The 26,897-nt window shown below is 44.4% G+C and overlaps 1 protein-coding gene across 2 annotated transcripts in view; it reads right to left on the reverse strand.

Annotated features, from left to right (window-relative positions):
• Positions 1-4,248: 4,248 nt before the first annotated feature.
• zer1 (zyg-11 related, cell cycle regulator) overlaps positions 4,249-26,897 on the reverse strand; it is a 35,552-nt gene continuing 12,903 nt past the window's right edge. The window contains exons 7-17 of one of the 2 annotated variants that reach the window (XR_013936961.1): positions 22,282-22,428; positions 22,022-22,195; positions 21,116-21,331; positions 20,448-20,489; positions 18,794-18,913; positions 17,585-17,700; positions 16,562-16,750; positions 7,622-7,719; positions 6,959-7,061; positions 6,131-6,744; positions 4,249-6,043 (exon numbers count right to left, since the gene is read on the reverse strand). Coding sequence is in view for 1 of the 2 variants with exons in the window: in XM_080510565.1 (XP_080366691.1) it covers positions 6,657-6,744; positions 6,959-7,061; positions 7,622-7,719; positions 16,562-16,750; positions 17,585-17,700; positions 18,794-18,913; positions 20,448-20,489; positions 21,116-21,331; positions 22,022-22,195; positions 22,282-22,428 (1,293 nt within the window). In the remaining variant the exon portion in view is untranslated. Of the gene's footprint in view, positions 6,745-6,958; positions 7,062-7,621; positions 7,720-16,561; positions 16,751-17,584; positions 17,701-18,793; positions 18,914-20,447; positions 20,490-21,115; positions 21,332-22,021; positions 22,196-22,281; positions 22,429-26,897 lie in introns of both variants that reach the window. The other variant, XM_080510565.1, reaches the window with a different exon arrangement.

Raw genomic sequence — 26,897 nt, forward strand, 5'->3', positions numbered from 1 at the left:
TGTGTGTGTGTGTATGTGTGTGTGTGTGTGTGTGTGTGTGTGTGTGTGTGTGTGTGTGTGTGTGTGTGTGTGTGTGTGTGTGGAGAGAGAAAGAGAGAGAGAGAGTTGGAGGGAGTATGTGTGTGACGTGTGATGGAACTACAAAACAAGATGGCGGATCACAAGAAACTACATTCAAATGGAGGTTATCAGAGAACAGGAAGTCTGTCCTGGGTCTCCACCATGTGCTGATAGCAATGGAACATGGAAGCTAGTCTTTAGCGTCTGCTTCCTGTGTGTCTCTGCTAAAGGACCATTTCTAGAATGACTTGATGTGAATGAGACTTGTTTTGTAAAACGTCAGGAGTCGTCAGATGGTGTTCAGTTACTGTGTGATGTTGTCTTTGATGTGATATGTGTAGGATTGTGAGTTAACGAGTTAGTAAAGCAAAGATTAGCATGCAGACCCTGTGTCTGTGGCAGAGCTAACGTTGGTTTACAGGTTGATAACTGCTCCTAATATCATTATCTATAGAACTCAATCACTGTAACAGAATCAACACATCTTCATCAAGTTAAACAGTTCTATCATAGCATCAGGTTTAACTAATCTCAGGTAAAGCCCAGTTGTTACCACTTCCTTGAAGGAGTTCAGTTGTTGTCCTGCTGGAGGGAAGCTGGTGTCTTCTCCTGTAGTTAGCACCTCCTGCTAACTGTGGTTGCTGGTTCTGCAGGCTGAGGAGAAGAAGATGAAGTTGATGTTTCAGGAGTCCTTCTTTACAGCTCCTGGTTGTTCCTTTTGTCCAGACTGAGGAGCTGATCGCTCAGGTCTGTGATGGTTTTCCTGCTGGTTGAGGAAAACACAAAGAAGTTCTGTGAGGCGTTGTTTCCCTGGTCCCGTTCGGGAGAAACCGGTTGGTTTCCCTGGAGATCAGACTCTGGGTGCTGGTCTCTGGATCAGGGGAAGGTCTGACCCTCGTGGTTGGGTCAGCAGAAGAGTTGAGGAGTGAAGGCCTCTGGTTGCAAGAGCGTCTGGTGTTAGCTGTGTGCTAACACTGGGTGAGTTGAGCTGCTGGGAGCAGCTCTTCAGCAACCTACTCAGGGTCCAGTCTTGCAAGAGAGAATGGAGGCTGGCTGAAAGCCTTTTGTCCACGTGTGAATTCAGAGGTGTCAAAGCCTGAGAGCTTCAACCAATCAGTGACTGGCTAAATGCATGGGGGAGAGTCTTGAGCAGAAAGGGGGGGAGGAAGGTCCTGCAGAAGGCCCTCCACCCCCACTGGGTGTGATGGTCAATCACATTCCTGGGTCAGAATTCATGTCATGACTGCATCTCTTGACAAATGAATATTGTCTCTCCCCAGAAATGAACAAACTTTCTGTGGTCCTGTGACATCCCAACACCAGTTTGTTGCTGTCCTGGCCCAAAGTTAGCCGGGATTGACTCAGTGACCCTGTTATATAATCTATATGTTCAGTAAGAAAACAAATGAGGCCTCCTGCACTCCTCCAGCTGAACCTCTTGCACAACAGGTTTGATCCCCTGAATGAAATGTGCCAGGGAGGCAGAAAAAGTTCTCAGAAGTCGTTGCAATAATACATGAAACTGGGGGCCAGTAGAAACAGAAGAGATGAGAAGAACTCCTTCTCAGACCAGCTGGACTCTCTTCTGATTGGACCCTCAATAGACACATTGGTGGAATATTTTCAATCTTTGTTGCAAATAAAACACAATATTGGTAGAGATGACTGAATGAGGCATTTCAGAAATGCTTTATAGCATCTTAAATACATTTCACAAAAAATCACCTCATCATTCTTAAGCTGTAAACTTTAATATGAGCAGTTTTACTCAGTTTCGCACTTTTTGCTCATAATATAAATGAACATTATTTTTTTAGACTCCAGGTCTTCCAAAAGTTAAAAAAAACAAAACGTGATTGAATTACCCTTAAAAAGTCCTGAGTGGAAATGTTCCATATGGACCTTTCTTTTAATGATTTAGTGTAGAGTATGTGTTAGATCCTTGGAGGTGAAGGGACAGAAAGAAAAGCATCCTACAGATCTGTCATTCAAGTCATTTTTCTTCATGTCCTTCAAACAAACAAACAAACAAAAAAAAACCCACAAACGTATTATCTGCTTTCCATCAGACACGGACTCAAATAAGATGCAGTCTATAATTTCATTATATTAAATAAAATTATTTTAACAAGTATCTCTTTAAGATGATTTCATGATCCTTAAGACACAGTGCATGGAATTCTCTCCCTTTTCTCCAAATTCTGTTTTTAAACATACTTTATATTCACTGTGAAGCTCTTGGTGTATTTACGTGGTTGTACTAGTGATAAATCAAGGTATTCTAATAGCAAATAATAAAGCAAATTATTTATACCAGATTTTTCCATTTCCAATCACAAAGATTTGTAAAGTTTGAGGAATACGACCCAGCAGGAGAAAAGCAAATCATTTGTAGTGAGATTTAAGTGGCCAGAGGTGGAGAAGTTGTGTCTTTGCGTATCCATTCATTAGTTGTGTAACCTGTAGTGAAACTAAAAATCAACCATGCAAGGCACCGTTTTGAACCAATCCTTCTTTATTGCTTATTCATATTTTTTACACTGTTGTCCTATTCTGATAAAGAGAAAGTGGAACTCCATACAGCTTGAATCCAAAGATCTGCCACTTGTCTTCTCATATCAGCAGTTACAAACGAAAACAGAGTGTGAACAGGCTGGAAAGGAAATGTGGGAAATTAGCAGGTGGAATCAGAGAAACCCAGAAAGCTGTTTTCCTGAAGCAGTGTTGCTTCCCAGTGAAAAACAGTCTGTCTCAGAAACTACATCATGGGCCAGAGCAGGAGACAGAACGTCCAGCTGATCCTCCTCATCTGTCCCCAGGACTTTTATCAACATTGTGCAATTCCCCAAAAACACAACACTCAGAACAACAAAAACTACTGGAGTTTTGATCATGTGTGAAACCTCTTCAGATTAGTGAAGTGTCTCATGCAGCCTGTTATCTCATGCCGGAACTCCACTTCACTGTGAGAAGGAACATGAGATCCACCAAGTCGCACTGAGAAACAGCGAACATGAGAACTATGGACCCCCGAGGATGAGGAGGTGGAGTTCAAATCATGTGGAAGGGCTCTCATCTGGAGTTCTTCGTGGAGGAGCAGGGGGAAGAGGAACATGAGGAAGAGGAACATGAGGAAGAGCATCCATTTCCTACTGGTCTGAGGTTACACTTCGTATTTATGTAATGAAATCTGACCATTCGAGACCTTTTCACTCTGAATCCTCAAATATCTATGGGTCGTTTCCAGAAGCCAGTTCACAGCAGGAGAAGCAAAAGAAGAAAACAGCTGCTTTTAAAAGTGCAGAATGTAAAATGAGGCAATGTCACATCTGTGCAGCAGGTGGCAGAAGTGAGTCAACGTGTGGTTTGTTCTCTCTACGTTCCAATCCAATATTTCTCTGATCAAACGGACGACAAACTAAAAGCTGGACTGATCCAAGTGGAGTGGGGGCAGCAGCAATCGCTCACTGACTCACTGGGTCTCACTCACGAGCTCTCTCACTCACTCACTCACTCACTCACTCACTCACTCACAGACTCACTCACTGGGTCTCACTCACAGACTCACTCACTGGGTCTCACTCACTGACTCACTCACTGGGTCTCACTCACAGACTCACTCACTGGGTCTCACTCACTCACAGACTCACTCACTGGGTCTCACTCACTCACTCACAGACTCACTCACTGGGTCTCACTCACTCACAGACTCACTCACTGGGTCTCACTCACTCACTCACAGACTCACTCACTGGGTCTCACTCACTCACTCACAGACTCACTCACTGGGTCTCACTCACTCACTCACAGACTCACTCACTGGGTCTCACTCACGAGCTCTCTCACTCACTCACTCACTCACTCACTCACTCACTCACTCACTCACTCACTCACTCACAGACTCACTCACTGGGTCTCACTCACAGACTCACTCACTGGGTCTCACTCACAGACTCACTCACTGGGTCTCACTCACTCACTCACTCACAGACTCACTCACTGGGTCTCACTCACTCACTCACAGACTCACTCACTGGGTCTCACTCACTCACTCACAGACTCACTCACTGGGTCTCACTCACAGACTCACTCACTGGGTCTCACTCACTCACTCACTCACAGACTCACTCACTGGGTCTCACTCACGAGCTCTCTCACTCACTCACTCACTCACTCACTCACTCACTCACTCACTCACTCACTCACTCACAGACTCACTCACTGGGTCTCACTCACAGACTCACTCACTGGGTCTCACTCACAGACTCACTCACTGGGTCTCACTCACTCACTCACTCACAGACTCACTCACTGGGTCTCACTCACTCACTCACAGACTCACTCACTGGGTCTCACTCACAGACTCACTCACTGGGTCTCACTCACTCACTCACTCACAGACTCACTCACTGGGTCTCACTCACTCACTCACAGACTCACTCACTGGGTCTCACTCACAGACTCACTCACTGGGTCTCACTCACTGGGTCTCACTCACTGACTCGTCCACTAAAAGTAACAAATGGGAGGCTTACGACAAATAATTCATTTTAGTTTTACCCCAAAACATTTCCTAGCATGAAAGCGGAAATAAATTGTAGTTCAGGTCAGAAGCCACTTCTAGAAATATGTTGTTGTGATGGCTACACCTTCACACACTTTCAAATAAATGACTTTAAACAACATGAAGCCAAAACCAGAGCAATATTTTAATACCCGATTGTAAAATAACTTTGATTTTTTTTCTTTTGTTTAAATCAAACTGCTTGTGTAATTTTGACATTCATTTCTTTGTGTCAACAGATGATGCATATTTTATATTTAAATAATGAAAACTAATAGTTTTTTTTTCAAAAAAGGGAAATTATGTATGCATGCTTTGTGGATGAATCATAATAGTTAACTAAATACAAATGACCTTAACTGGATTTGCATACTTCTGTTTTTCACCAATGAACTTAAATGTGTATGTTAAAAAAGTCATCCGACTGAACGGAGCGACTTGGTGAAACTGGCGACTTGTTTCAGTTAAAGGATCCACTCAGAATCTCAAAGCTCTGCTTCTACCTGACAGCTCAGAGAAATCGAATGTCCCTCCAGTGTCTGTTGGAGAGAAAGTTCGAGAGGCAAAATGACTGTTTGCTGTTGAAAGTGAGTTTGAGTATTTTGTGTGGGGATTACTTCCATTGGTGGTGTAGTCGCCCAACGCAACCACTCCAGACCCTGAAACACAAATTCCCCTTCAGAGTGAACCTGCGATGGCCATTAAGATCCAAAAAAGCCTCTTCTGGAGACACAGCGGGCCGATGACTTTACAACACTGTTTTACACGCCACCTTTAAATGACTTCATCAAACAGTTGACACATTTTTTTCCCACCCAACTTTGCAACTGATATCAGACGTCCAAACTCTGGAAGCACTTCAATCAAAGCAGTCAAATCTTGTGACGCTGTCTCCTCCTACTGAAACACACCATTTTAATATTCGGAGCGTATCAAAAGGCACAGAGCGCAAACTTCTGTTTGATTATTCGTCTCATCAGGATGAATCTTGATTCTACCCCGAGCGGCGCTGGGATGAGTGAATGACAGTTTCTCCACAGATATGAAGTTTAGCTTTGATATCTGGAGAAAAGCTGTAAAACCTGAACCACACGTTATTCTTTTGTAAGAGCTGAAGGTTGATAACTTCTTGAAGTGAAGGTGGAAAAGCTAGAAAATACATGCAAATGTGCAATGTACTAGAGCAAGCAACACGCCAAAACTAAGCTTTTACTCTAAAACATGTCCGAAACGCTCCCCTCGGTCTTCATGGAGCTTTTAGTCTAAGTGCTTGTGATGGTGAAGTGTGAACGCTCACCACTGTTTCCAGGTGTCCGGTGGAAACAGAAGTGATGGAAATGATCCTCTAAAGAACAGAGGATCCACAGAAGCTGGACGACACTGGGACCCCTGTGTTCTCTGACCGAGCGGCAGGTAACCCTAAACAAATTTAAATAGAGTAACGTCATGAACATTATTAGAATAATTATCACACAGTAAAAAGGATGAGACACACACAGTATTTACATATGTAACACCAGAGTCCAGCGCTGCTGTGAGCTGCGGAGGCTTCCTCCTGTCAGCTGCAGCTTGTGTGCACGTGATGGTGAATATTCACTGTACATGTTCCTGCAGCTCATGAACGCCAGCAGAATGTGTGACGTCCGCCGGAGTGCTACCGCATCTGAGCTGTGGGTGGGGGGGGGGGTGTCCCTTTCTGGTTCCTTCCATCCAGAAGAGAGAGCAATCCCATCTCCCAAAAGACACACAAACACACACATGAAGAGGCACACGACACCCAGACCTGCACGGCGCCCTCGACAGACCAGGTGCTGCACTGCAGCAAAGTAAAAGCATCCTCACAACAAAAACCCACACACCGCATCCTAAACTCTGGGTTTCTTCAAGCTGCTGTGAGGAGGCTCAAGAGAAACGCTTCTGCTCTATGACGTTACAAGAAGGACCAAAAAGAAGAATTCACACAGTCCACCCCGGTGGAGATGACAGTAGGAGGGGCCTTGGGTTGGTTCACTGAGACTGATGCTTCCTGCCGTCAACCTCTCTGTCCGTAGTTCACATCCTGTCCGTGATTGGTTTCCATGGGGTCTTCTTTGAAGTTCTCACACTGCTCGATTACTTTCCTGAAACGTGACATTTACAGAAGAAAGTCAACAAAGACCTTCCATGAACAACACAAATGTTTCTGCTGCTTCTTAATAAACACTGGAGGGTAAACTTTGAGTGCAGATGTTATTGGCTTACGTTACGGCCAAAACCTTCTAATGCAGTTTCAGCTTGTTTCAGGATAAAACCTCTGCAGCAGTTGTTCCTGATGGAGCCCCTCCCCCGTCTCACCTGGCCATGTCCTTGGTCTCCGGCTGTGAGCTGTCCAGCTCCAGAACGTTCTCCAGAAGACTCAGTCCTCCCTCCTTTATCAGCAGGGGGCAGTACTTGCTTGCTGCAGACCAGAGAAAGTAAAGATAGAAAATCAGAAAGATTGTGAAGACAAAAGAGAGAAGCTCTCCTGAAAATGTTCAGCACACCATGTGCATGGAGACTAGAGGGGAGCAGCTAATTCGTGAGCCTCTCGGAGGCAGGTGCTGCAGACTGCTCTGCCAGGTCTGAGGAGCTCAAACAGCCAACAAAAGAAAGGGGAGGTTTCACAGGTTTCCTGTGATTCAGTTACAAGAGGTTCAGCAATGAGAGTGGATCAGAAGAGGAAGAGTAAAAGACAAGTAGCACTGCAGGTAGAGCTATTTAGCTTCTAACTCTGTGATGCAGAAATGTTCAGAGAAACACTGCAGCACGGTGAGTAGACATGCTGCAGTGTTTTCACCTTCTGCAAGATACATTTAGTAAAAAGTGCAATAAATGTGATTTTTTTTCCAGGACTTTTTTGCTCGAAAACTGATTAATACTTTTTTCTTTCCATGTGTAAATCTAATTTTAACCAAGAGAGGGTCCTGGGCCTCGGTAGAGAGAATCCTCGGCTGTGGTTGGGAGCCTGCAAGTACTCACGGTAAACGGACACCAGGTTGTAGAGCGCCCACGTGGCCCAGTGCTGGCTGACAGGGGCGATGCTCTGTGGCAGCAGCCGCAGGATCGGCTCAAAGGACCTGCCGGGGAACATGTGATCAAAGACATGATGGTGAGTGGAAGCGTTCAGTCATTTATTGAACAACAAAAAAAGACTATAAAATATCTTGTAATGTAGTAGTAAAAAACTGTTGTACTGCATTCAATCTTTTGAAAACAATAAATAAATAAAATACAATAACATATAGATATACTTCAATAAATAAGTCCAACATAAATACTTCGATAAATTGGTCAAAAATAAAATTTCTTTCTCTCCAACACGAGCACAGCGCAGTGTCACACCAAAATACTTCCGACCAGAAACCCCGCCTCTCTACAAAATAAAGTTCCCCACTGTGGTGATCAGTTAAGGTCATAATTCACCCAGTTAGTCTGGGGCAGTGGGGAACTTTATTTTGTAGAGAGGCAGGGTTTTCGAGCGGAAGTAGTTTTGTTGTTCCACCGTGTGAGCGATCTGTTGGAGATGAGAGAAAAAAGAGAAGGGAAAAGCGTTTCTGAGTGTTTGAATTGAGGATAAAGTTTGGAGTTCTTTGCTGAACACGCTGCCACTGACTCCCGTTCATCGGCTCTACAACATAATCGTTTTTCTTTGATTATATGAATTTTGAGATCGTCTGGAGCCGTAATCGGAATTAGAATTCGATTAATTGAGCAGCCCTTATGGGTACCCGCCGTTTTTGATTCGGTACATAATTCGGTTACACTAGGTAATATGATTTTCTAGATTAAACCAGCCTGAGCAGCTCTATCTAGACAGTAACATGATTTTCTAGATTAAACCAGCCCGAGCAGCTCTATCTAGACAGTAACATGATTTTCTAGATTAAACCAGCCCGAGCAGCTCTATCTAGACAGTAACATGATTTTCTAGATTAAACCAGCCCGAGCAGCTCTATCTAGACAGTAACATGATTTTCTAGATTAAACCAGCCTGAGCAGCTCTATCTAGACAGTTACATGATTTTCTAGATTAAACCAGCCTGAGCAGCTCTATCTAGACAGTTACATGATTTTCTAGATTAAACCAGCCTGAGCAGCTCTATCTAGACAGTTACATGATTTTCTAGATTAAACCAGCCTGAGCAGCTCTATCTAGACAGCAACATGATTTTCTAGATTAAACCAGCCTGAGCAGTTCTATCTAGACAGTAACATGATTTTCTAGATTAAACCAGCCTGAGCAGCTCTATCTAGACAGTTACATGATTTTCTAGATTAAACCAACCTGAGCAGCTCTATCTAGACAGTAACATGATTTTCTAGATTAAACCAGACCGAGCAGCTCTATCTAGACAGTAACATGATTTTCTCGATTAAACCAGCCTGAGCAGCTCTATCTAGACAGCAACATGATTTTCTAGATTAAACCAGACCGAGCAGCTCTATCCAGACAGTAACATGATTTTCTAGATTAAACCAGCCTGAGCAGCTCTATCTAGACAGTAACATGATTTTCTAGATTAAACCAGCCTGAGCAGCTCTATCTAGACCAGTGCTTCTCAAATGGTGGGGCGCGCCCCCCCTGGGGGGGCGTGGTGGGGTGTCAGGGGGGGCGCGAGGCGGGCGCGACTTGTCTTTATTCATGCTTGAAGGATTAAAAAAAGGGCCTCCAGCCACTAGGTGGCAGCAGTGCTCAAACTAATCAACAGGCTGCCTGTTCAACCAGTAGAGTAGAAGAAGTACTACACCAACACCGGTGTACAGAGCTGGCGGAGGAGGAGGAGAGGTGGAGAAGTTTCTGACAGGAGTGAAAAGAAAAAAGGATGAGGCGTCAGAGGAAAAGAAAACAGGTGAGAGTAAACATAAAGCTAGTAAGAGCAGGAGATATGACGATGCTACATCGCCCTTGGGTTTACCGTGAACACGTCGGAAACCAGGAAACACCCTTTTGTGTTTTATGCCGAAAAACTCTGGCAGGACAGCATGAAACCAAATAAATGAAGACGGCACCTGGAGACCATACACCTGGAGACCATACACCCCAGTTATGTCAGTAAGCCACTGGAGTTGTTTCATGGTAAACTCCATGAGTATGGCCAACAAGCCGCTCATTTTGTCAGCGCGGCATCAGTAAACAAAAAAGCCTGTTAGCCTCTTACAAAGTTGCCCACCACATCGCAAGGTGCATAAAACCTCACACCATAGCAGATTTATTTTGATAATCAGGCGATTGTATGCAGAATGCTGGTGCCAGCAACTCATACAGTGGTTTATACAGATAAATAAATAAATATTATCAAGTTCTCAATGGTAGTACAATTCGGGGGGGGGGGGCCTGAAAAAAATTCTGTCCTCTAGGGGGGGCGTGACAGAAAATAATTGAGAACCACTGATCTAGACAGTAACATGATTTTTTAGATTAAACCAGCCTGAGCAGCTCTATCTAGACCAGGGGTGGGCAATCTTGGTCCTCGAGGGCCGCAGCCCTGCACGTTTTAGATGTCTCCTCACATCAATACAGGTGACAGCAATTAGTGACTCCTTGTCAAGCTTTCTGCAGAGCCTCATCATGATAACAGGTGTGTTTGAGCAGGGAAACATCTAAAACGAGCAGGACTGCGGCCCTCAAGGACCAGGATTGCCCACCCCTGATCTAGACAGTAACATGATTTTCTAGATTAAACCAGCCTGAGCAGCTCCTCAACCAGAGTGCACTTATTCTGTTGTAGTGATTTTCCGTGTTTCAATGCCATCAAGAAGTTCTTTCTATCACCATAAAAGCTGCCTCATGCTCTCACTCAGAATCTTCTACTGAAGGTCAAGGAGATCAGTGGGAGATGTTCCTCCTAAATCCTCCCTGGCACACTGACAGTCAGTTCTGTTCTGAAATGGGACAGATCCAAAGTGCTCCGTGTCTCTGAGATCAGCTGAAAGAGCTACTCTGTGTTGCGGTGCATTCAGTGCCCTTTTGAAAAGCCTGCCTTGAAAATGGTCTTAACAAATAAATCTACACCCAAATCCCTCTCTCACCTCCTTCAGCCATTGTAGGTTGACCAACCAACTGTTAAATCAGCACAACTATATTTGTGCTGGTGCAGCTGACACTGGGATCGTCAGTGTTTGCTCACCAGCGCAAGCTAACAGCGTCTGTAGGGACAGACGCTGTTAGCTTGCGCTGGTGAGCAAACACTGACGATCCCATCAGAGCGCTTGAATACACCGACGCAGTTGTTTTGCTTCGAGAAGGCACTGATTGACCAACTTAGAATCTGATTGGTTGAAGCAACAGTATGATCAGAACTTATTTTATGTTGCAGACTCCTGCAGAATGGTTTGTAAAGACCTCGGGCAGATTTCTTTACCCTGACAACAGATGATGGCTGAAATGTGGTTGGTGAAAAGCTTTAAGATGAAACTACATGTCTGGACGCAACGTCTGATTCAGATATTTTTCTTCACCCTGCAGAGAAAGCCTTGCAGGCCCTGAGGCCCACCACTGGTTTTCAAGGCCACCCCAGTCTCAGTCACTCGCCGGACACCGGAGTGACACTTGGCGTGAAGATATTTTTGCGTTACTGAGCTATGGACCGGCATTTCCCGCTCTTTGGCTTCATACATTCAGTGCTTGAGGTTTTCATAAAAACACACCGCCGTGCGCAGCTGCAATACTCTGCAATACGCTTTCCTAGTCCAGAAACCAGCGGCAGGTGGACAAGCGAACACATGTTCCTCGCCCATCTCTGAGGTGGGATAAAAGTGGTGGACCTGCACTCGAACAAAACCCAGACTTATGTTAGATGTTTATTAATTAATTTAAGTTTTTATTATTTTGCTGATCTTGGAGGGAAACAGTTTCACCAAAAGCTAAAAGGACGTTATGAAAATAATCTTTGAATTTAAATATAGTCTCTGTGTGTTGAGTCGACATTAATTCTGTGGTTTTCCCTGAAGAAATATCATTACAAACTTCAGTGTTCAGGAGAAAAACAATGCGATTAATTGCAATTAATTATAAAAAATTGTGCAATTAATAAAATGTTTTAATCGATTGACAGCACTACTATTATACTAATATATAGTCCTAATAACCAATCCCACCATAATGGCTCCCTATGTGATGCTGTTTGATACCAGTTTTCTTACAATAACTGCGTAATTAATCCAGAATTGATTAATTGATGATAGGAAACACACATTTGCAGCACTGCCGAACAAAGTCAATTGTCTTTTGTGAAGCGGTATTGTTACATACCACCGTGACCGGTGTTTATGTGGGTGTGTCACAACAGTGACGTGTACCTGTCTTTGCTGTTTGTAAAAAAGCCCGCGCTCCTGATGGATGCTGGGAAAAGTAGTTTAGTTAAATAAAGTCGTTGTTCGAAGGTACACAGTCGTGGTCCTCCTACTTAAAACATAATATTGGCGACGAGGATGGAGTTTTTTCCACTTTCACCACTTTCTGCGTTCCTCGCTTTGCCGGGCGAGCCGCCGATCCCATGGCTGGTTTGAGTCTTTTCAAACTTTTATCGCCGCCGCCGGGTTAGCTGATGCTAGCGACGCTAGGCTAACGGCTCTGCTCATTCACAACCTGGGAAACGAGGGACAGCGTATTTTCCGCACGCTTGGACCCGCGGTCAAGTATCAGGACTGTGTCGCCTTACTGGCCGGACATTTCGCTGCTCCACAGGGCGTCATCGTCCGCCGGATCTTCTTCAGACAGCGCCGACAGCGACCCGGTGAGCCCGTACACCAATACGTCACGGACCTCCGCTGTTTGGCCAGTGTCTGCAAATTTGGAGCCTTGGAAGACGAGTTTATTCGGGATCAGTTAGCCGAACACACAGCGGATCACAAACTACGTGAGAGACTGCTTATGGCACCGGATGATGCGACTCTGTCTCAGGCAGTGGACATGGCTTTTCAGCTCCAGTCGGCTGCTCAGCTGACATCGCGGCTAGTGGCTACAAACGCCCCTTCCTATTCTTCTCCGCTGGCACAGACCGTGGCCCCGGCAGCTCAGGATCCCGGCCCCACTTATCCTCACAACGAGTTCGAGGTTAACGTCGCGGGACACCAGGATACCTCACCACGCCGGCCATGTGGAAACTGTGGCTCGTTTTCCCACGCCACACGAGCACAGGTCTGTCCAGCCACGGGACAGAGATGTCAGCGGTGCGGTAAGCTCAATCACTTTGCTAAAGTGTGCCGCTCTGCACCTTCTGCTACAAGAACCCAGCGCCGCTCATGCCGCCCAGCAAGCCCAACCACCATTCAACAACCAGCCCTTCACCTGGTGCACGGTGGAGCTGGATGATGTGTGTTTACCACTACTACTGGACACTGCTGCCTCCAGGTCCCTTCTCAGTGAGTCCACAGTCCGGCAGCTCTTTCCCAGACAGACTATTAAAACAGGAGCAGAAGAGCTGTACGGCTATGGACACACTAAAATTAGAATGATCGGCACGGCTACCTTCTCTGTCCGTTATGGCTCCAGAGTCCTCCCAGCGTTCACGTTCCAGGTGTCACAGCATGGCGCCAACCTCCTGGGATTCGATTTGTTCTGCGCCCTGGGTTTCTCCATCTCTGATAACCTCGGTGCTACCATCCTGACAGTGACCACGCCATGGCAGCAGCGTTGGCCATCGCTTTTCACTGGGCTGGGCTGCCTCACTGCCTTCAACCACCAGCCGCTCATCGACCCAACTGTGAAAACAGTCATCCAACCTCTGCGTAGGCTACCCCTCACCCTGCGCGAGGATGTCACTGCTGAGTTGCAGAAATTGATGGAGGCTGGCATCATCGAAAGAGTAGACGCCTCGCCCTGGATCTCCAATCTGGTTGTAGCAAAGAAGAAGACAGGCGGCCTCGGCCCCTGTGTCGACCTCAGACAGGTTCACAAAGCGGTGGTCCCAGACAGATACCCACTACCCACAGTAGAGGAGCTCTCTGCGCAGTTTTATGGCTCGCAAGTTTTCTCAAAACTCGACCTTCGCCAGGGCTACCTGCAGGTTCCCCTACACCCTGACAGCCGCAACCTCACTGCCTTTGTGACCCATATGGGGGTCTTTCGGTACACCCGGATGCCCTTTGGACTCAGCTCCGCTCCCAGCTGTTTTCAGAAGATCATGGCCACCATCTTCGCAGGCATTCCCGGGGTGGTTGTGTACCTGGACGACATTGTGGTACACGGAGCAACATCAGCCCTGCATGACGATCGCCTCTCCAGGGTGTTGGATGTGCTCGCCGGTCACAACCTCACACTGAATGGGGAAAAGTGCATCTTTGCAGCTCCTGTTATTGAGTTTGTGGGGTCTGACCGCTGAAGGCCTGAGCCCGCTGTATTCAAATGTCGACGCCATCCTGCGCCTGCCCGAACCCTCCTGCCCGGCGCAGCTGTCATCGTTTCTTGGGATGACTGCATCTTACTTGCGCTTCCTTCCCCAGTACTCTGACACCACTGCACCGCTACGCGCCCTTCTGAAGCAGGATGCACCCTGGGCCTGGTCTACTGCATGCTCTGCCGCAGTTAGCCGGCTCAAATCCCAACTCACCTCCCCACCTGTACTTGCTCACTTTGACCTCGAGAGCCCCACATTTGTGACCTGCGATGCCTCCAACACTGCAGTCGGCGCAGTCCTGTCTCAAATCCACAAAGGGACTGAGTGTCCGGTGGCGTTCGCTTCAAGGGCGCTTACTCCAACTGAGCAGAAGTACTCTGTAGGGGAAAGAGAGGCACTGGCCTGCGTCTGGGCATGTGAGCGGTGGCACATGTACCTGTACGGGCGACATTTCACCTTACGGACCGATCACCAGGCCCTCACAGCCCTCCTGGTCACAAGCGGATCTGGCCACAAACCGCTGCGCCTCTATCGATGGTCTGAGAGGCTACAAGCATACAACTTCTCCACACAGTTTACCCCAGGCAGGGAGAATGTTGTAGCAGACCTCCTCTCCAGAGCCACATCCACTTCTGCACCAGACACCAACCAGGACTCCTCAGAACCAGAACTGATCCTCTTGCTGCACGCACCCCTCGAGGCAACTGTTTCCCTGAAAGAACTTCAGGCAGCTTCTGCACAAGACCCTGTTCTCACCCAGCTCTGCACTTTCATCCGTAACGGCTGGCCTGCCAGGGTTCCTGAAGATCTAGCACCCTTTCACCGGGTCAGAAGTGACCTCTCCTGCTGGAATGACGTCTGTGTGGCGAGAGGGCTGTGCACAGTGGTCCCAAGCGCTCTGAGAGAACGAGTCCTGACCATGGTCCATGACGGCCATCTCGGCATTGTAAAGGTCAAACAACGCTGCAGGGGACTGGTCTGGTGGCCAGGTATCGACAGAGACATTGAAGATCTGGTCAAAGACTGTGCAGCCTGTCTCACCAGTGGTAAAACCGGCCCTCCCCCGCCTCCACCCTTACAGCCCGTGCCATGGCCTCAGGCACCATGGACCCACATACAGGTGGACATATGTGGTGAACTTCATGGCACTCCACAGCATCAGCGCTTCCTCCTGGTGGCCTACGACCTTCACTCCAAATGGCCAGAGGTGCTTCCTGCCGGGTCTGTCACCACTGCAGTGATCATTAACTTTCTCTCCTCCTTGTTCGCCCGCTGGGGTGTCCCTGACGCCATTACCACAGATAATGGGCCCCAGTTCATCTCAGCCGACTTTGCAGCTTTTGCAGAAGAGAGGGGGATAAAGCACATCAAAACTGCCCTCTACCACCCTCAGGCCAACGGAGGTGTGGAAAGGTTCAATCAGACCCTGAAGAATGGGCTCAGAGCACACATGGCGGATGGCCTGTCATTCTCCACATCACTGCAGAGCACCTTACTGCACTACAGAGCCACACCCCACACTACCACCGGCAGCTCTCCAGCCCTACTGATGCTAGGGCGGGAACTACAACTTCCTTTGGACCGCCTACGCCCTCCGGTGAGAGACACCCCAGTAGCAGCGCCCTCACCAGGCGACCGAGTGGCACAACAACAACGTACCATGAAGCAGCGGTTTGACAGGAAACATCGTGTGGAACCACCTGCCCTCACTGTATCGGACTGGGTCCGAGTCCGGCGTCCCACTCGTTCTCACAAGCTGCTCTCTTTCTGGTCGGCACCAACGCAGATCACAGCACAACTGGGGCCGGCCACCTTCCGTGTGACCAATGGTTCACGCTGGCATGTCAGTCGCCTCCGACGGGTGAGGCAACCTTCTGTGTCGGCCCAGCAAGCTGCGGCTGATTATCATCACACCAATGGGGTCTGGGACCCTCCAGACATACGGGTGGAGACTCCGGCGAGACAACCCCCTCAACCACATGTGCAGGCTGAACCCCTGCAGAACAGGCCCCGCCCACTTCGGGCCCGCCAGAGGCCCTTGTACCTCAATGACTACGTTACTGACTTTTGAGACACTATCACAGTGTATAGCCTGTCATGTGGCAGAATAACCCACAGGGCTATACTAGTAAATCGGCAGTCTAGCCGGTTTACTTAGTTAAGCTGGCCGTTCGGGCCTGAATGTTATTTTTGTATATTTGGGGTCTTGGTTTGCGACCATTGTTCTGATGTTTAAATGGGGGGGAGTAAATGTTACATACCACCGTGACCGGTGTTTATGTGGGTGTGTCACAACAGTGACGTGTACCTGTCTTTGCTGTTTGTAAAAAAGCCCGCGCTCCTGATGGATGCTGGGAAAAGTAGTTTAGTTAAATAAAGCCGTTGTTCGAAGGTACACAGTCGTGGTCCTCCTACTTAAAACATAATAGGTATAAAGTTACTGACCCATTTATTTCCTTTATAAGCTTCATCCATTTTATGGTTGTAATGGTTCTGTAACACACGACTGGTTGGTATCATATAATATGCTTGTCACACGTTTACTATAGATATCGGTAAAAGGACCATCTGCTCCACTCACCTGTAGTTGATGTTGCGTCGGGAGCTCACGTCCCAGCTCTGGATGGCATCCCACATCTTGTCCATCAACGAGTCTCTCCGTGGCTCCTCCATTGACCAAACCTCAGGCCCATCAAACATGATGTGAGACAGCACGCCGCACGCATTGTATGACACCTCGATCCCGTCAGCCTTACTGTCCAGCAGGTTACTGGGAGAGAGAAGATTAATAAACCTTTTACTCACACCACAGAATAATGAAATAAATTCCTTTAATCAACAAGTTAACACAGTAATGTGCACTCAAACCATTCTGAATGGTTTCAATCTCACTGTGTATATCTCTTTATTAATCGAATGGTTCTCATATTATCCCACAACTGTAAAGCATTTTGTGTCGTCTGTTCTTGTAACACGCTTCATTAATAAATGTTCATCTAGGGAGCATATAGCGGTTTAGGGAACTTTAAATTCATTTGAGCAGGCATTCATCTCATTCTACATACCGGAATGTTCTTTTTTGGGCCAATACACAGCAGAAAAAATAAAACATGACTATCGATTATTGATTTGTGATGAAAATCACAAAATGATTTTCCCTTTCGAATTAATAAAATATCTCTATTCTATTCTATTCTAAATGGAGGGGGGATTCTCTTTGTAACAAGTTGTACATGACCTTTTTTCACATTTGATACACTTGTGCTAGTTAATCATATTAAGTTGAGTAAATAAGACATTTTTGGAGCATTTGGTGAATAACAGAAGACACACACACTGTAAGAGTGCATTAGGTGTGCAGTTTGGTTTTGTTTACTCCAATGATTAGGATTAAGCTGCCATTGTTATTTTGTGTGTTTTGTCATGAATCACTTCTCTGTCTAAGTTTGACAACCTGAACTTTAGTTGTGTGTGACAGTTGTATTGTGAAAACAAGTGGAACAGTATGGAATGTACATCCAGCCCTCATGTGGTAAAGTAATCAAACTGCTCCGTGAGTCTGATACCCTTGTGTTGTAGTATTTTTAAAATGTGTTTCCCTTACCTGAACACAGAGATGAACTGTGGTGTGAGCAGCTGTGGCCGCAGAGCTTTGACCTCAGCAACGTTTCCTAAAAGACCCAACATGTTCCTGTGGAGCTCTTGCTTGTCTGGAAACTCCTACAATAAACACACAAAAAACTGAATTACACTTTTATTTTGAAATTCATCAATATCAGAAAATCCAGTTGAGTTCAATATGCAGGTACTTGCTCAGATACACTTTGTAAAGTGACCCAGTATCACAGCCCTACCATAACTTCAGCTTTTATAAAAGATACTAATGACCAGAAGATAATCATGGAGAACAAAACCTCTGATCAGAACAAGTAGTAGAAGATTTGATATGGGTCTGGAATCATTCATTTGATGTTTTATTTTAATTTATTTGAACCTGCCACAGAGTCAGTGTTACACTTCTCTCCAGGGTTGGTTGGATGGTCTATGGGGGAGTGGGGGGATTTTCCCGTCTATGAAATGAGCACAATATTCCTGACAGGTTTTTCACCCTCACAGCTCTGATGACTGGTGGTTTTCAAATTTTACTTCTGTTGTTTTCTACATGCTCTACTGCTTTTGCAATGAAGAAATGCTTGCTAATCATATTTTTTATTTATTTTCATTCATTCTTTATTAGTCAAAATAGGAGGGAATGTTATAGAAATCGTGTTTTGTCTCATAAAGAATGATGTGAAAATTCTGCAGGCTGTGTTCCAGGATGACCTGTGTCAACACTGTTGAAACCTCTGTGCTGCTTTTGTCGTCTTTCAATGCACTCTCAAAACTATTTCAGCCAATAAGAAGGCACTGTCTGACTTCAGAGTTAGAAACTCCTGGACAACCATGCAGGGATTAGGGTTAGGGCAATTTTATTACATTATTCTTGCAAGAATAATGTAATAAATTTGTCTTAAACTTTTTCAAATAGCTCTCAATCTGACTCCTGTGTATTCTGTCTTCCTGAGATTTTTACTAGGTAATTCTCTTGATGGCAGTTTCTTTCAGGTCTTTAATGTGTAGCAGAAATGGTGAAATGCAAAGTCACTGTGCAGCTCAAAGTTATGCAATCTGTGAAAAAGACAATATCGACTGCAACTTATTTACTGGAGGGCCAAAAAGTGGTACTTTTGTGAATTTCTCTTGGAGATCATTAAAGTATTTATCTATCTATCTATCTTTATCTTTTGGATATATTATCTTGTTGTGGATTCACCTGTAGACACTCCAGAAAGAGGTTCATGCCGCGACAGTTCAGGAACATTTGGCAGTTGTCGGGCGTCTCGTCCGTGATGTTCCACAAAGCGCTCCAGGAGAACTCCATCACCTGGTCACACTGAGCACAGACAGAGTGGGGAAGTTCAACTCATCAGTTCAGAGTCACATGCAGTCCGACTTGGTCCCGAGTGGACAGGAACAGACAAATGGCAGCATGATAATCTATAAATAACCACAACTACAAATGTTTCATCTTTAGGGCCAGTGACGGCCTTGAGGTTAGAGGAAAGGACTTAAGATTAGGAGTTCACTCCAAATGTGGCTGCACCTCTGTATCCCAGCAATAGGACTCTCATTATAAAAAAAAATATTCCCAAGGGGATAAATATAATGAGGATGATAAAGTTAGTATACGAAGTATGGGTATATTATGACAATTTGAATATATTTTCACAAAAGTTGAAACATTTTGCACAGACATATAAGCACACATTAAAATGATGCTTCCAGGTACAAAAGGAGGTGAAACGTATTCCTCTATTTGCAGCCAGTTTCATTATTTGTTTGACACCCTCAGGTTAGGCTGTAGAAATTCTTATGCGAGTAGCTTTGAGTCTGCAGTAGCTTCAAACGTTACGTTATCCAGCAATCATAAAGCAAAACACAGGACTCCGTATGTATTTGCCTCAAACTGCCACTAAACCTGTTGATTTACAGCTACTTTGCATCTTTTTACTCTGCGTGTTCACACTTACTCCCTCATGACTGACAATTTCTTTTCAAAGCAGAGGCACTGCACAACAGGACTATTCTCCTCCTCATATCTGGAGAACAGCTCTGAATCTCTGTCCTTTTTGCCTCACTGAAGTAAGAGTTTGGCTGAATGTTCACCTGGAGAGAAGTTATATACACATGAAATAGTTGTGACACACATACACACATATAGCTGAATACACAAAGTAGCCTATATTAATGTTTATTGTGTATGGCTGTTCATAAAACTAAATATATTATAAATATTACAAATTAAGCTTTATATACGGTTATAGTATATAGTTTTTTATACACAAAACATTGAATTTCAATTCTGAGGCTGTTTTGTAAATAGTTTTCAAATAAACAATAAATAAAGCAACTTCTGATCAATCCACATCAATTTCAGACTTAAAATAATGTACAGATTTAAGCCCCACCCTGTTTCACTTGAACCACGCCCACTTCCAGTTTAGGCCCCGCCCACTCAGAGTATAGATACGGATACAGATATTTTAGATGGCTGAACAGATACAGACACAGATACAGATGGTGGTGTACTCGCTCATCCCTGTTTAATTGCTGCCAATACAGATCCAAACTGAATTTCATTGTATTTCTAACAGTGACTATATAAACCTTCAATCTGTCAATAACAACGTCATTTAGTATAATAGGCATAACATACCATCTGAACACCCATAAGTGCATTTAATATTTGCTACTTTTGAAGAGGCTTAACATTTGTAGATGAGTGGATGTTCTTATGAATTAAAAATTGTGACATTACTGAGAACATTATTTGCTATACAATGTCCTAACAAATCAAAACAGTTAAAGATTAACATTTATAAAGCACTACAAACTAAAGGGAACAAATTCCAAAGACTGAGACTCACCATTTTGTCCAGGAGTTTCTTCTGAATTAAATTCAACATTGTCTGTGAAATAAGAGAACCAAAATCAATCCAACACAACTCTAAGCAGCTAGTATCAACCAACACCACTCAAAAGACTGGTGCATGAAATAGTTTGAGGTGAAGAAAAGTGGATAATGACAAGGGATTGGCAAGATGATGTTTATGATCACAACCTTCAAGAGTAAGATTTGATTGGAGAGACAATGATAGAATTATGACAGTGGAGCCAAAAGACAGTGTCCTACTGCACAGTGTCTGGCATTTCTTTCAAGGTCTGTGAATATATCATATGTCAGAGACACATCATTTTCAAAATATCAATAGCCAGCAGAAATCTAGTGGTGAAATAACTGTGCTGTGATCACATGGTCCGTCTGTGTTCACACAGGTCAAAAAGAAGCTTGGTAAATATTAGCAAGACTCCTGCCATTGGCCCCGAATCAGTAAGGCTGAAAACTGGATCTCTGAGCTCTGCATTGAGACTGCCTCCTGCTCACTATAACCATGAGTCTGAAAAAGCAGCACCTCACTGAGGATTAGTCGATCTGTGAGTCGAACTGAAAGTCCAGCTCAAATGATACAAGAACAGAACCCAGAAAACCACGACCGTGCTGGTACTTGTCCAGTGACAGTGCTGCTGCCATTACCTTAACGAAGCCCATCTTTCCCACAGCTTCTTTGTGATGGTTGTCCACCTGGCAGACCAGAGCGTTGCACAGGTGAACAGCGATTCTCTGAATGGACTCGTCTTGCCGGGCTGGCTCCAGGATCTTCAGTAGCAGTTGGTTGACCCGACTGTACTGGAACTCCAGCTCCTCTGGTATACTGAAGTTACACAGCGTCAAGCAGCAGTTCCTCTGGACCTGGGTGGTATCATTTAGAGAGACATGTCACTCAGACAGTGTGTGTTATAGAGGAAGCTATCCATGTCATGATCTACTTGGGCCAGGGTTAGCTGGGATCTAGAGATTCTTTTATGTCTTCTAACTCTCTTTTTAATCCAGATCTTTCAACTTTTTTGACTCTTATGTTTGCTGAGAGCAAGTGGAGGGTTTGGTATGTGGACTTTATGTGCAGTTCATTGCACTCCTCTGCATGCTCGTCTTCGCAGCTGTGGACTCCAGTTCACTGTAGGTGGTCAATTCCTGACTGGATTACTTTCATGTTTTCCTTTCTTTGCAGCACACGGCTAAGAAAGTTGTTCCATCTGATGCCCTTGTAGAGCTGTTGGTTCCTCATCTGGAAGGCAGAGCCCCATGTTGGCAGCTGCAGTTTATAATGAGAATTTCTATCAATCATTTTAACGTGTGCACATGCCTGTGTGTTCCAGTGAAGCAGACTGAGTGAAACTACAGGAAGTCACCATCAGAGAAACAAAAACCCGTGAGATGAGTTCCCTTACAACTCTTTAAAGCTGTCAGAGGCAATATGTGGTGTAACTCCCTCATTCATTATTTCCAAAGTCTCAAGTTAATTGGATTCATGTTTTAGAAGCAGAGTGTGAATGTAGGAGTTAATGTGTTGGTAGACTTGACGTCCCAGGGAGGACTTACGGTGACCTCCTGATATTGTTCCATCCCGTTTAAAACCACTTGAATGACTTCTCGCCGCAGCCGGACGCTCTGGTCACTGCGGTACTCGGTGTTGGTCAGGTAGAAGAGAGCGGCGCTGCCGGTCACCTGGATGCTCTTATCGTATTTATGGCACTTCAGTGCGGCTATGACGAGCTGAGAGGAGGACAGGAAGAAGTTTATAAGTGGGGACCGGAACAGACATGCAGAATTTCTACAGGACCTGGAAACAAACATCCTACTTGTAAAGCTCGCAGCAGTTGGCTGCAGTGTTGTATCCTGGCGATGTCAAACAGCTGGTTGATGGCTCTGTGCGCCAGCTCAGGACGAAACTCTGTGTATGCCTCAATGGCATTCAGAACCTGGTCCTCATTCTTTGATCCCGTCACCTGAAAGGTCAGACAAACACACATTTTTTCCTTTTAAATGATCCTGCTTAATTGTTGGGTTTTAATACTTGAAATTTAGACATTTTTTTACACAGACAAAAAAAAGCAGAACATACAGAAACATGAGCAGTAGAATAGTGCCACAGTACATCTCAGTTGTCAGGCATTGTTTTCCACCAGGTAATGAACATCACTACCAAATTTGGTAAAAGGGGTTTTTTGACTGCATTTTGAATTTGCGTGATGAGGGAGCAAGTGGGGTGATCTCATATCTGAAAATATATCTTTAATTTAGTCCACTTTGCAATGTACGACTCCTTTTGCAGGCGTAATAACAAGGTCAGCCATTCCATCTCATGAAACTCCCTGATTTCAGTCCAGTCGTGCAGGAGCATCTTTCTGTAACCATTTACAAGTTATTGCTTTCTTTGCTGCCGCAATTAGTATTTTCAGCAGGTATCTATCATGTGCTGTCAATCTTTCTGGTAAATCACCCACATAAAAGTGTCGTAGGATGTTCTGATGAAAGATGTGTTGTATGACTTCCTGATTTCCCCCCCCAGAATATTTGGATTATTGGGCAGCTCCAAAAAATGTGGTTGGGATCTGCTCCTCCATCCCCACCACCTCTCCAACATGCACGGCCCAGTGGTGTAAAATATGTTGTCATTTTACGAGAACCCCCCCCGTGGGATGTGGGCAGCTGTTTGTCTTGGTTTTGTTTAGCAGTTGAGCAGTGAGTGATTTTGTTTCTTTTACAGGTTAAACTACGTTTCTACTTACTTATTTGTGTACACAACAGCTTTTATTTATGTCAGTGTTCTCAGTTTTACTCTTCATTCTCTCTGTAATTTGTTTTTTTTACACATTTTAGTATAATCATTATTATTACTATTATATTTCTCTATTTTTTATTTTCATATTATTTCTGTTGTATTTATATTTTTGTTAGGGAAATAAAAACTGTCTGGTTGAACCTGTCAGAATCATTTTTGCAATAAAAAAAATTTTGAGAGTAAAAAAAGAATGTTATGCGTAACTGCTGTGGCTTTAATAAAACTTGAAGCTCACACAGCTTTTAACAGCATTGGCAAACAACTGACCAGCTGCACCATTCAAATGTTTGAAATAAAATAAAAGTGCAACTTGGTGCAAATATTTAAATTCCATTAAATAATTCCAGTGTATAAACAGAAAAGTCACTTTATACATCAATGACATTGTAAAGCTCCAATAAATCTCCAATACATAATTCATTGAATTAATATAAAATAATAGTATCCCCACTAGAATAATGTAGGAAGACACTGTAGGAGGTAGACTGAGGTCCCCTTTAAGAGTGGGCGGGCCATAGGTCTGGGCTGTCAGCACCACACCTGTGGCCACTTTTGATAATCACCCTGCCCTATATATGTCCTGTGTGTGTTTGTTCATTGTTGGTTTGTTTGTTATCGATGTCCCGTCCGTCCGGTCCAGTCTGTCAGTCGTCCATGTCTCGTCCGGTCTGTCCAGGGCGTTGGAGTCCAGTCTGCTGTGCTCCTCATGTCAAGGAGCAACCTGCGATTCATCGGTCTGTGCCGTCATTGAATAAAAGACTTGACTGAACCCAGCCTGCCTCCACAGTCCTGCACTTGGGTCCTGTCCGTATCCGTGACAGACACAAGTTACACATGGTTTCTTAAGACACACAATCAAAACAAAAAAATCTAGGCTATACACCTGAGGCCTGTACTACAAAGTGTGATGAACATATCCAGGATCTCCGTTTCCTGAGTTGATTTATCAAGATGTGATCCTGATCACTGTTACTACGAGGCAGGTGATCAACTCTCTCGTTCAACAGACACACTGAGAAACCCTGCAGAGCAGTTTATAGACTGAAGGAGCGATTATTCTCTGATAAAATGAAGAATTAAAACACATCCAGCAGCTAAAAGAAACACTGCTGCTGCTGCCAAAGCCTGAACATTCCTGACTTGTTAATGGTGACTTGGTGAGATTATATGATATTAATTCATCAGCAGAGAGCACGGCACGCTGATCACAGTTTCACTTTATTACAGCGGAAATATGTCGGGATGAACTTCCTCAGTCCTCGTCTTTTAGTTTACATTTTCCATCCAGTTGTTTTGAAGCGGAGTTTCTCTTGTGTGAGTTTTTTGTGTTGGAATATTAACTCATCACCGTGACGACAAGAGGAGCTCTGGTTCCATAAATTCATGTTTCTGCAGTCTCACACATGTTTTCCTGTTGCTCACTGGTTATTCTGTCATTTAATTATTTTTCCCATCTCTCCCATGTGTAGTTTTGGTCTCCCTTCTAATTCCCCAATACCACTATAAAGTATTATTGATATTGATTGTATTATTCAACTAGGTTCAGTAATTGCCTCATTCTTCCTTATTTCTTTTAATAAGTGTTGTCGCAATTGTAAATATGTGAAAAATGTGTGCTTTCCCAAATTGTATTTTTCTTTTAGTACTTGAAAACTTAAGTTTTTCTTCTCCATTATACTAAAATAGGTATTGATGCCATTGTGCTTGAATTGCCAGTACTTGAATCCAGAATTCATTTCGTTGGAATTGAACACGGTATGCAAGCGATCAAAGTTTATTTTTTTTTTTTTTTAATCTGGTCCAATAAATATATAGTTGCATTACTTTAGATGTTTTTATGTTTGTAACCTTGTATGGTTTTATGTGGGACAACGGACAGAAATCAGTAAGGATGGAGACGATCCAGTATCGGTATCGGGCTCCGATATGAACGGAATTCACGGATCAGAAATTTCTGATCCAACCTGCAGGGGTTTCTGCTCCATGAAGCCTCATCTGTGCTTCTGCTGAATGAGTCCACGCGTTTTTGCTCTGGCTGCTCTGCTGGCTGCAAAATGTGGAATGGATTTCCTGAACAGAGGCGGGTCTCAATGAGAGGCAGAGTAATGAGTCAGGAAATCCTTTCCACAGTTTTCAGTCAGCTTAGCATGCTACGGAACTAGCGCCGTTGTGCTAACCAACTGTTCATGACAATATGTCGCTGTTTGGACGGATTTCACGTTCAAAACACTGCAAAGTATCGATGTGAATGTTTGTAAAGACGTTGTACAGCGAGGCGGACGCTCTGCTGCCAGACGTCACTGTTTTAAAACGCCAGCTCACCAAGAACAGCTTGTTCCTCCGTGGGAGCAGGCTAGTCACACCTCCATGAAGCTGCGTATTACTCCTCATTAAACTCCCCGAAAATAGTCCCAATCATTTGTGCTGCTGGAGCTGTAAAAATTGCAGTTTGTGCTGCATTGCAAAATAATTTCTCCAGGAATTAATAAAATGATTGCAAGGTTTCAAAGATAGAACTGGTTTATTATGAGATGGCGTCATGCAGACCCCCACATTGTCTTAATGGAACAAAGTTGTTTGTTTCCTTTTCTGACCTTCTACGAACCTCAAGTTGTCTTTTGAGAGAAAACATGCAAACATTCCTACATTTATTACTTTACTGTAGAGAGGAGTTTATTACTGCCTCATAAAACAACAATAATGATGATAATATTATTAAAGCAAACACAACTCTGGTATTAGAATAATATCGGTATCGGCAGATAATCAAATTTGGGTATCGGTCAAAAAACCTGGATCTGTGAATCCCTAGAAATTAGTATTGTGCTAAATCCGGCATATTTCAAGTAACCTCATAAAGAGATTGCCTGTTCATTAATATGCGCTGTCCTGTCCAAATAAACTAATAAATGAGCTGAAATGAAAACTTTAAACAAAGTATGTAAGGTGAATGAGGTAAAGGGGTTCAAATCCTCTTGATGAGCTATGGTTAGCTTGTAATCGATCATTGCTTGTATTGGAGCTCCCTCACATTCACTTTCCTTCCATTTTGCTTCATGTCTACTGTCCTACCAAAGGCCTGTAGTTTCTAAATTAGAAGGAATAATAATAGTCTCTAAGGCTGGGGAGAGACATACCTCCTCCCTCCTTACTAATAAAGGTACTGCATTTTATTCTGAGTTTTTTTTCCCCCCCACTCCTGAAATTGTTTAATTGGGACTACAACTGGAAGTGACATAAACAGATCCAGCAGCCTGGGCAAAATAGATTTTATATGATATCAATTCCTGCACTGAACTTCAACGAAGGTGTTGATCATTGTTTGTGGAGTTTGCATGTTCTCACCATGAATGTGGGTTTCATCCGGGTACTCCGGTTTCCCCCACAGTCCAAAAAACATGCACTGGGGGCCCCTGAACACTCACCCCCCCCCCCCCCAGCTCTCCAGAACACACTTGTAAAAAACATGATTAATCTCAATGCGCTTCTCCTGGCTCAATAAAGGCTAAATAAAAAAGATCAGCTTATCTTTAATAACAGGCTATGTAATACAAGCCTTTTGGGTTGCTGTTATTACACCTTTTCTAAAAAAAAAAACAAAAAAAAACCACCCTTGACCCACGTGTCTTAGCA

The sequence above is a fragment of the Blennius ocellaris genome (genome assembly GCF_963422515.1).
Source record: "Blennius ocellaris genome assembly, chromosome: 15".
NCBI lineage: Eukaryota > Metazoa > Chordata > Actinopteri > Blenniiformes > Blenniidae > Blennius > Blennius ocellaris.